This window comes from Tachypleus tridentatus, chromosome 6 (genome assembly GCF_004210375.1).
Source record: "Tachypleus tridentatus isolate NWPU-2018 chromosome 6, ASM421037v1, whole genome shotgun sequence".
Classification (NCBI taxonomy): domain Eukaryota; kingdom Metazoa; phylum Arthropoda; class Merostomata; order Xiphosura; family Limulidae; genus Tachypleus; species Tachypleus tridentatus.
In genome coordinates this window covers 52,628,630-52,640,476 of record NC_134830.1, presented here as the reverse complement: position 1 = coordinate 52,640,476, position 11,847 = coordinate 52,628,630, and the positions used below count along the sequence as shown (strand labels likewise).

Here is an 11,847-nt window from a genome sequence, read left to right as displayed (position 1 = left end):
CGTATCCCGTTATCGCCAAAGGAAAAAAAAAATCACGATTCGTTCTGTGGAAGTGTGATAAAAAAGGTCTAATTCTAGCATTTAATGTAACAAAAGCAGCCCAATAGGTAGAGTTGATGCCTAGCCACTTTTTGTTTAGACTATTATGAACATTTCTGAAATATCTCGTGAATGTATCTGAGAACAACTGGTATGACTATTAACTCTTTTACCAATAAAGCAGAGAACAATGTTTCGACCTTTCGTTCACTGCTTTATTGATAAAAAATGTTAATACCCATACTAGCCGTTCTGATGTACATTTTTATTTCAAGTGAGTTTCTCGTCGTCAAGAAATACCTACTGTATTTTATTACAACAATAAATTGACGAAAATCACACATCGAAAGTGATTAGAAAAAGAATTTAAAGGAAACCACACACACACACAGTGCTTGCGATATATAACGGTTTCAGATATGCTATGAATTATAGATGCCGTAAATAGTTTCGATAGTGCAATTTGTGTATTTGTTATTTACGCAACACAGGTTTTGCTTAGATCTTAGTTTTGTATCATAGACGTCGTCCATATCACACACACTGATGAAGAGACCAATGGGAGCGTCTGTTATGTTTCTTGCAAGAAGGTCACACACAACTTGTCCAACTGAGGCTGAGCTTCCAGGTGGGGTGTAATCTAAATCTCCGCCATTGGTCATATTATTAATCTGCCAAAAGAAACGTGTTTAAAGAAAATTAACCATTTATTTTCACTAGAAAGTAGAAATACAGAGGTAAAATAACTAATAGTTGTAGATTTTAAATGATAACTGAAAAACAATTCTTCGTAGATTTTATCACGTGATTAATGTGAGAATATTATTACTTTTGTCAGCAAAAGTTAAATTCAAACTTAGTTAAGGTGAAACCAAACATCCTTTTACAACAGTTTTGTAATTGGCAAAAAGAAAAGGAAAATACACAATAAAAAGAGAAATAGTTCTATAGAAACTATATTTTTAAATCTCCCCAACATGGCCAGGTAGTTAGAGCACTTGACTTTTAATCTGAAGGTTGTGGGTTCGAATCCCCGTAACACCAAACATACTCGCCTTCTCAGCCGTGGGGTCGTTATATGTGACTGTTTGTTGATAAAAGAGTAGCCCAAGAATTAGCGGTCGGTGGTGATGACTAGTCCTTTCCCCTTAAGTGTTATAATGCTAAATTTGTGTAGCTTTGCGCGAAATTCAGAAAACGAAACAAGCCTTACCCAATAGAGGATAAACAGAATTTTCAACGATGATTTTATTTATTGCAATACACATGCTCAAGTATTATAACTTATGATGTGTTTTTTCAAAGAATAAATTACAATAAATGTAAGGCGCCTCAAAGTGGCTATTGTTTAAACATTTTATTAAATTATATGGTGAGAATCTTCAGCCAGTAGTTATGGAAGGGTATGCTAGGCTTCGGCATTACAACTAGATCTTTCTGGCAATTAGTCCCGGTGACTCAGCAGTAAGTTTACATGCTTACAATGCTGAAGTCCAAGGCTCGATTCCCCTCTAGTCTGTCATGCTTTGCATTCAGAAAGCAACACTTTTTGTACTTTAACAAACACGGAACGTATTTGTTTGTTACAGGTACTTAAAGTCAAGCATGGCAAAGTTAATTATTAGAGTGTTGGGATATGGTGTTACCGCAAAAAATAAACAAATCGCGTTGCCCGCTTAGGAACCGTGGGCGAATTACAAGGTTGATGGTCAAATCGAACTATTTGGTCAGATAGTAGAAGTCCAAGAGTTGGCAATGAGTGCTATTGAGTAGCTGCTTTCTGTCTAGTATATTAGCCCAAAATTAGGGAACGTCTAGTGTAGATAGTCCTTGAGATATATTTGTGCGAATATTCAACACCAAATAAATTAGCATGTAGTTACCGTATTAGTGTGAAGGGGAAAAATCCAACCATTTTGTATACTCTTGCACTTTTATCAGAAAGGATCTCGTCACGTGACAGATATTTTTTTTAAATTAGTGTAATCTTTAAAGCAGTACTATAAAAAAGATAAAAGTTGGAAATCACTTCGTCTCTCAAAAGATAATCTTATAAACTTTATTTTAAAATTTTTTTAATTTTATAAAATTGTTTACAGAAAAAACATTATCTTAGAAACTACATAATGTGTTGCATTTCAGTAGGCCCTACCAGTCACTACTTTCTTGGAGTAACTGTGACCCCGCTTTATCCCCAAATACAAAAATTCAAGGTATTATTATCATGCTTTTTCAGCCTGGGGACGTTATAACGTTACTGTCAATCCCATTTTTCGTTGGTAAAAGAGTAGCCCAAGAGTTGGCTGTGGGTGGTGATGACTAGTTGCCTTTCCTCTAGTCTTACACTGCTAAATTAGGGACGGCTAGCGCAGATCGCCCTCGTGCAGCTTTGCGCGAAATTCAAAAGAAACAAACAATTATATATCAAACTACACACAGAATATATCTGTGTTTATCTTATAACAATGTTACATTTAGCAATACTAGTTACCTGGAGCGCGCAGTAATTATTGCACTGCAGAAGTCCTGACTGGTTACAGCTGAGTCCCTCTAGCGGATAAACGTATTTAGCAACGAGATTCTTATTCACAATCCACTCTCCACCGTCATCGACGTAAGTAGCGCAGTTACATGAGTTGAATTGTGGCGGGAAAACAGGTTCAGCAGCCAAATCTGTTATTAAGCTGAGTAAATCGTGACGTATTATTCATTATCACTACAAGCATCTATTTCTACATTTTATCGTAAGGGATTTGTAGACAATTTTTTAAACAGTAAATAATTGAAATAAAATTTGAACTAATATGTTTTAACTAGTAAGTAATTGTTTTGGTTGCTTTGAATTTCGCGCAAAAGCTACACGAGGACTATCTGCGTCAGCCGTCCATAATTTATCAGTGTAAGACTAGAGGGAAGACAACTAGTCATCACAACCCACCGCCAACTCTTGGGCTACTTTTTTCACCAACGAATAGTGGGATTGACCGTTACAATATAATGCCCACACGGTGGAAAGGGCGAGCATGTTTGGTGCGACGGGGATTCAAACCCGCGACCCTCGGATTACGAGTTGAATGCCTTAACCACCTGGTCATGCTGGGCTCAGTAAGTAATTGAATAAACATTTGAACTATTAGGTTTTAAATAATAAATTATTGAAAGAACACTTGACCTAATAGCTTTTAAATAATAAATAATTGAAAGAACTCTTGAACTACTAGGTTTTAAATAATAAATAGTTGAAAGACATTTGAACTAATGGCTTTTAAATAGTAAATAATTAAAATAACATTTGAACTAATATGTTTTAAATAGTAAATAATTAAAAGAGCATGATGTTTATTCGGTGACAATATTTTTGTTCAATTTCCTTATAGAAGGCATTGTTGCATTTGCTACAGGTTTGATGTGGTACGAATTGATTAATCATTAGCAGCTACTAGGTGTTTTGTATCATTCGAAACTACAACGATGTATTAAAAATTATGTTCATTAGAAATAAAGAGCCCAGTATAGCCAGGTGGTCAAGGCACTCGACTCGTAATCGTCACAACAAACATGCTCGCCCTTTCAGCCGTAAGGGCGTTATATTGTGATGGTCATCCCACTACACGTGGGTAAAAGAGTAGCCCGTGAGTTGGCGGTGAGTAATGATGACTAGCTGCCTTCCTTCTAGTCTCACACTGATAAACTTGGGACGGCTAGCATAGATAGTCCTCGTGTAATTTTTGATTAATGTATTTTTAATTTTTTCTTGGTCAAGGAACACCTTGGATTCTAGTTTTATTTATTTCTTTTATATGTGCGGCAATATCTGTTTTTATATCTGGTTGTAACGAATTAAAAATAGTCAAGCATGATAAGGAACTTGTGCTGGGTTACGATTGTTATCTTTTCGATGTTAAAATTAATCTAACTATGGAGTTGGATTAAATATAGATTGATAAGTGGATATATAGGTAAGTTACCACAGTGTTAATTTCTGCAACATAATGGACAATTGTCTTAATACTCAGTAAGGGTAATCTAATAGGATTAATAAACAGCCAGATAAAGTAACACATACCTGAAGACCAAACCCAAATACAAGTTCCTTTTCATGGCGGTTGCAACAGTTTCCAACTAAAATCGCTGTATGCTTGGTGTATAAAGTGTTTCTATTACCTTTATTTACGCGTGCTTCTTGATAACCTTTGTCCCTCCCACCTGTAACTCGGTGATAATGAAAATTATCTTCACTGGTACAGTACAGCTAATCAGCGTTTTAAATAAACGACAGCAAATATTATAAAAGACAACTTGAAAAAGCTGGTATTTACGTCATATTTGATATCCAAGGAATCGATATGTTGTGATATTGGTTTTATAGGGGGCGTTTCTGGAACCGAAAAGTCATATAATTGTTTTCTCTTATTCAGTGATCTGTCGAAGAAACACATTTTTTAAACTGATCTTGTAATAAAAAGTGAACAACTGTATGACTGTAAAAGAAAAACGTTGAAGGTCAAACCACCAAGAAATTAACTACAAACACACTACATGGCCAAAATTATGTTGACATCTCTTCTAATTAGTTGATTTGGCTATTTCAGCCACACCCATTGCTAACAAGTGCATAAGATCAAGTATACAGCCATGCAATCTCCATAGACAAACATTGGCACTAGAATGGATCATACTGAAGAGCTCAGTGATTTTCAAAGTGGCACTGTTATAGGATGTTACCTTTCCAACAAGTCAGTTCGTCAAATTTCTGCTCTGCTAGAGTTTATCCCGGTCAAATGTAAGTGGAAACGTCTAGGAGCAACAACAGCTCAGCCACGAAGCGGTAGGCCACACAAGCTCACAGAACAGAACCGCCGAGTGCCGAAGCGTTTAAAACTCTTCTGTCCACAGTTGCAACACTCACTATCGAGTTCCAAACTACCTATGGAAGCAACGTCAGCACAAGAACTGTTCGTTGGAAGCTTCATGACATGGGTTTCTACGGCCGGGCAGCCGCACACAAGCCTAAAATCATCATGTGTAATGCCAAGCGTCGGCTGGAGTGGTTTAAAGCACACCGCCATTGGACTCTGGAGTAGTGGAAACGCGTTCTCTGGCAGTCTAACGGACCAATCTGGGTTTGGCAGATGCCAGAAGAACGCTACCTGCCTGAATGCATAGTGCAAACTGTAAAGTTTTGTGGAGGAGGAATAATGATCTGGGGCTGTTTATCATGGTTTGGGCTAGGCTCTTTAGTTCAAGTGAAGGGAAATGTTATTGCTATAGCATACAATGACATTCTAGAGGATCGTATGCTTCCAATTTTGTGCCAACAGATTGAAGAAGGCCCTTTTCTGTTTTAACATGACAATGTCATGTGCAAAGCGAGGTCCATAAACACATGGTTTGCCAAGGTTGGTGTGGAATAACTTGACTGGCTTGCACAGAGCACTAACCTCAACTCCATCAAACACCTTTGGGATGAACTGGAACGCCGACTACGAGCTAGGCCTTCTCGTCCGACATCAATGCCCGACCTCGCTAATGCTCTTGTGGCTGAATAGGAGCGAATCCCCTAGACATGTTCCAAAATATAGTGAAAAGCATTTCCAGAGGAGTGGAGGCTGTTATAGCAGCAAAGGGGGAACCAGTTCCATATTAATACCCATGGTTTTGGAATGAGATGTTCAACAAGCACATATGGGTGTGATGGTCGGGTGTCCGCATACTTTTGGCCATGTATATACAATTATCGATACAACGTTTTGAGCAATGTCCTTCTTCTGGTATCGCTAACTGAACAATCAATTCGTAGACGAAAACGTTCTAAATCGAAGGTTGCGTGACAATGTAGCAAATGAATGTGTATAACAATGCTTACAAATATATATATATATACACACACCTGTGGTGGGCAGAGTACAGACAGTCCACTGAGTAGCTTTGTTCTTAATTTCAAACAAAGAAAGCAGCTTTATACCAAATGTATAATTATATTCAAGCTTCCCTGCTATTATTTTCCATATCAAAGAAACAACGTGTTAAAAATTTTAACTTGTTTATGTTTTTAATAAATCTTTGACATTGTTAAAATGTGTTACACTTTTCTGGTTCCTCATGTGACTTTCTCTCTCTTGTTATAAATGTACGCTTCGATTGTCGTACTTTCATGTTGTATTGAGACAGAGTTTTGAAAACGCGTATAGGGAAGGTTTAAATATGATTGGATTGAGCAGGAAATGGTTAATTTAAGTTATACATCCTATCTATAGATCATATAAACTTATTTTAATAGAAATAACACAATGAAAAGCAATTAGTTTTTGATTCTTACTATTGTGGGTTTGATTTCAGTCTATTTCTTAACCCCTTCCCTCACGGGAACAAGCCAATTTATTTCATGTTGTCAATGTGAGAAAAGCATTTTACTGTGACTGACATTGTTATATGTCAGATTCAGTGTAACTCACTTGTCCGAAATATTGAAAAAAAGATCCAGAATATAAATCTAAAGCTGATGTCCATTTTTTTTGTTACCAAAGATCCCTTCGGTTAACTTCCTATGTTTATATTTCTAATATCATAATTTTGTCTTTGAAGCAAATTATAGAAAAACGTCATCTTCAAAAGATTTTGAAATCAAGATTTCCAATCAAATAAGAAATATCGAAACAAATATTTACAGGGATTAATGTAACAAGATCGTTGAAATGATTGCACAATGTAAAAAGCAAAACATTCTGACTTCTGTGTTCCCCCACATATCCTTCTATTGCAGATTCCAATAGAATAGATAACCGAACAGTTTCACTAAACACATGGAAATATTCGTTGGAACTATCCAACCTCAGGAATGAATAAATGCTTCAAAAATATAAAAAAACTATACAGATGAGGTTTAAAAGTATTTGTGTAAAGTAAAAACAGAAAAACAAAGCACAGTTTGTCGCACGTCTTGTGATGGTAAAGAAGACATTTGTAACCCTCATATACCTATCGCACTGACATATATAGATCACAGGTTATGTAGAATCCCAAGATTATGTGAACAAAAATATAGTGAGCAAGAGCTAGAGTAAACCAAATTCTTTGCTTTAACATAACTCTTCTCGAAGGTACGGATGTCCTCGTCCACGAAAGAACAAGACAAACCAACGTTTGAAAATGGCCGTCTGTGGCAGATGTTTACTGATACAACTTTGTGAGTCAGTTCAGCATTTTATTAATATGCAAGCAAGTTCAGTAGAAATCTAGCCTATTACCAGCTAAGGTGTATGTAGTCTTAATACACACATTAATTCATGTAGATTCCCTTTGGCATTTTTCACAAATTTGACTTTTTTAGTTTTATTATTATTTACAAAATAATTATTGAACTTACACGATCGCCACTTTATGGAATATGTGGTTTCATTCTTTATAAAGGAACGTACTACAAATGCACATGCGTGCGCGCGCACGTACAGACAGACACAGTCATATGACTTCACATGTGACTGAACTATATATACTCTTCAAAACAAGAAACGCAAAAGGGATATTTTTGTTATTTTAAAGAGAAATATATGTAATAACGTTACAAGCTCAGAGTATGTGATGTTACACGTGTTAAGGCACTGATTGTCAGACCAAAATGACAATAAAAGTTGTGCACTTTGAAAACGGAGGAAAACATCGGATTTTTCGCCAAAACGCATGTGTGTCCAATAAATTTGTTTGAGAAATCTGCATGTTCTGCAAGTGCAACATGTGCAAAATCCCTAAAAAAGTGACGGGTTCTCGGTTTCTATAGCTCAGTGTTAAGCCACCGACACGCAATACAGTTACGCCAAGACTGACTGAAGCACAACGCAACAACGCCATTGGTCGCTTGGAAGCAGGCGAATCTCGATCAGATGTTGCCAGAGCTGTGAATGTCCACTCAAGCACCATCACAAGGTTATGGAATCGTCACCAACAACATGGATCAACTCGTGACCGTCCACGATCTGGCAGACCTCGTGTGACCACGCCCATACAAGATCGCAACATTCGGTTACGTCACCTTCGGGATAGGACCACCACTGCGACGTCTACTGCCTCAACCATACCAGGGCTGCGTAGGATTTCCGATCAGACCGTACGCAACCGTCTATGAGATGCAGGAATCCGACCTCGACATCCAGTCAGAGGCGTCATCCATATCCAGCAACATCGTCAAGCACGGTTGCAGTGGACACGGGCACATCGGATATGGCCTCATCGCCGATGGAGGCATGTTTGGTTCAGCGATGAATCACGTTTTATGCTTCGTAGGCAGGATGGAAGGACCCGTGTTTTCCGTCGCCGAGGTGAACGTTTTGCAGCAAACTGTGTGCAGGATGTTGACATATTTGATGGTGACAGCGTCATAATGTGGGCTGCCATCGCCTACAATGCCAGAACAGACCTTTTGCACATTCAAGGGAATCTTACGGCTCAACGATACGTCGACGAGATTCTTAGGCCCCATGTGGAACCCATCATGGTGAACGTCAACGACGTTTTTCAACATGATAACGCCCGTCCTCACACAGCCCGACTCACCACTGTCTTTTTGAGACACCACAACATTAACGTTCTTCCCTGGCCCTCCAGATCACCAGATTTAAATCCCATCGAACATCTTTGGGACGAGTTGGACCAACGTCTGCGACGACGACAACCTCAACCGCAGACTCTACCTCAGCTTGCAGCAGCTTTGCAAGCTGAGTGGACAGCCATTCCACAGGATGTGATTCGTCATCTCATCGCTTCCATGGGCAGGAGATGCCAAGCAGTTATTGATGCTCACGGGGGGCGTAGACTTCGCCTTTGCAGACTTTGGATGTTCAGCAGTGAATGTGCAAAATTTCACACAAGTCATACAGAATTACCCGGAATAAACTTGTTAACAATTTGTCTCATATTTTGCCTTTTGCGTTTCCTTTTTTGAAGAGTATATATATGAAATACTGCATCTCTGAAGCCCCACGCTAAAACAGTGGTATATCTACGGATTTACAACGCTAAAATCAGGGGTTCGATTCCCCTCGATGGGCTCAGCAGAGAGTCTAAAATGGCTTTGCTATAAGAAAAACACACACGCATATCTGAATTTTTAAGTACACAATAATGAAGTGTGAGCAGTTGTTTTGGATTAAGATGCTTCGAATTGAACTGTTACCTAATCCAGTTGATAAATGTAATGAAGTCTGTTCTGTGCCTTTCCATAAAAGATTTCCATTAAAAGCTGCCAAGGAACATGTCCTAATATTATGTCGCTGTAAAACTTCAACATGTGCAAACATGCCTTAATATTATATATGTAAATTTTAAACATGTATAAACATATGTTAATATTATAACGATGTAAATCTTAACTAAGTTATTTTTACACAAACTAATCTGTGAAATGTTTTGACATTTTTGTCGGAAGTTTTATGAAACGTTTTCTTTGTGTTAACATTTTAAACAAATTCGTCTCGACATGGCAAGGTGGTTAAAGCATTCGACTCGTAATCCGAGGGTCGCGGGTTCGAATCCCCATCACACCAAATATGCTCACCCTTTCAGCTGTGGGGGCGTTATAATGTTACGGTCAATCCCACTATTTGTCGGTAAAAGAGTAGTCCAAGGGTTGGCGGTGGGTGGTGGTGACTAGCTGACTTCTCTTTAGTCTTACACTGCTAAATTAGAGACGGCTAGCTTTGCGCAAAATTAAAAAACAAACAAACTAATAATCCGGAAAATGTGAGATAAAAAGCATTTAAAAGGCAAATACTCTGAAAGCGCCCTCTATCTGTAGTGTGAAAACGTGTTTCAGTGTAGTAGAGTCACGTGCTTGTAGCTTACCCCATGACTGGTTGCTATCCAACTATTTTCAGAAAGTGCCACACCAGTAAAATAATTATTGAAGTGGAGGCAATAATCGTATGTACTGTTATAGCGTGATCCAATCATCGCGTACAGAAGAGTGTGTTTTTCTTATAGCAAAGCCACATCGGGTTAATTGCTGAGCCCACCGAGGGTAATCGAACCCCTGATTTGGGCTTTGTAAATCCGTAGACTTACCGCTGTACTAGTGGGGGATGTATAGAAGTAGAGGTATAGAAGGACAGCCTATGCCAAAAATTGCGACAAGACTCCAGGTATCCGTAAGAACTATATGCAAAACTCTGAAGAGGTTGTACAAAACTAGCACTCTTAATAATAGATGGTCTGAATAGATTGTTTGTTTGTTTTCGAATTTTGCGCAAAGCTACACGAGGGCTATCTGCACTAGCCGTTCCCAATTTTGCAGTGTAAAACTACAGGGAAGGCAGCTAGTCATCACTATCCACCGCCAACTCATGGGCTACTCTTTTACCCATGAATATTGGGATTGAACGTCACAATATAACGCCCCCACGGCTGAAAAGGGGCGCGAATGTTTGGTGTGACGGAGATTCGAACCCGCGACTCTCAGATACCCAGTTGACTGCCATAACCACCTGGCCATGCCGGGCTTGGTCTGGGTAGAAAAGTGAAACTGTCAAAAATTGATGTTAAATATCTCGGGGCATATTTTTTTTTACGACGGACAAGTATAAATCTTGATCTATATATAATTGTAAAACATTAAGATCCACATCAAATTTCAATAGATGTTTATTATCCGAAAATAATTAATCAAATCAAAAGGTTGAAATAGGCTTCGAACTACGGACAGTGGAATGAGTGAAGCGTAAAATGTGTATGCTCTTTAAAGAGGAGTCCAAGTCCAATTATTCAACAAAAGTCAACGACAATTGTTTGATGACGAAGGAGAGAACGATATCAAAATAAGGTGGAAGTAAAACCAATAACTCACACATAAAGTGCTGGTGCATTTTACACCTAGTCTGATTTTTGTTTTGTATTTTCTGTGCTTCCTCGATGACATAGCGGTAAGTTTATGGATATACAACACTAACATATAGGGCTTAGTTCCCTTGGTAGACACAGCAGATAACTTATTGTGGCCTTGCCCCAAAATAAACAAAAAATATTTTATGTAATAACGTTTTGCAACATTGTAAATTCATCATCTATTTCATCGTTGTTTGTAATTCTTGTATATTTATCGCTTGTGCGTTTTTCGTTATTATTTTCACTCCTGTGTTTCTTTCTTTAAGCACGTTATTTCCAATAACATTGGTATTTGTAGTTATAATGCATAAGACATCATTTGTGAAATAGAGTAATATTATAAATTTTTACAAGTTTTTTTTTTATTTTGAATTTCGCGCAAAGCTACTCGAGGGCTATCTGCGCTAGCCGTCCCTAATTTAGCAGTGTAAGACAAGATGGAAGTCAGCTAGTCATCACCACCCATCGCCAACTATTGGGCTACTCTTTTACCAACAAATAGTGGGATTGACCATCCCATTATAACTTGTCCACGACTGAAAGGGCAAGCATATTTGGTGTGACGGGCATTCGAGTCCGCGACCCTCGGATTAAGAGTCGAGTACTTTGACCACCTGCCCATGCCTCGGCCAATAAAAAGAGACAGAAACACTTTAAGGACATAGCTACAGGGAACGTGTGTTTTTATTGAAATAACCAATTGGATAATGTATCGCTTTACCTGCAGGCCTGGCATGGCCAAGCGCGTAAGGCGTGCGACTCGTAATCCGAGGGTCGCGGGTTCGCGCCCGCGTCGTGCTAAACATGCTCGCCCTCCCAGCCGTGGGGGCGTATTATGTGACGGTCAATCCCACTATTCGTTGGTAAAAGAGTAGCCCAAGAGTTGGCGGTGGGTGGTGATGACTAGCTGCCTTCCCTCTAGTGTTACCCTGCTAA

The 11,847-nt window shown here is 38.6% G+C and overlaps 1 protein-coding gene across 1 annotated transcript; it reads right to left on the bottom strand.

Annotated features, from left to right (window-relative positions):
• Positions 1-387: 387 nt before the first annotated feature.
• On the bottom strand, positions 388-4,298 carry LOC143252510 (uncharacterized). The gene is made up of 3 exons (XM_076504755.1): positions 4,106-4,298; positions 2,531-2,723; positions 388-710 (listed from the first exon to the last, which is right to left on the bottom strand). Exons 1-3 carry the CDS (start codon positions 4,138-4,140, stop codon positions 462-464), a joined length of 477 nt encoding a protein of 158 aa, XP_076360870.1. The 5' UTR covers positions 4,141-4,298; the 3' UTR covers positions 388-461.
• Between the last annotated feature and the right edge of the window lie 7,549 nt (positions 4,299-11,847).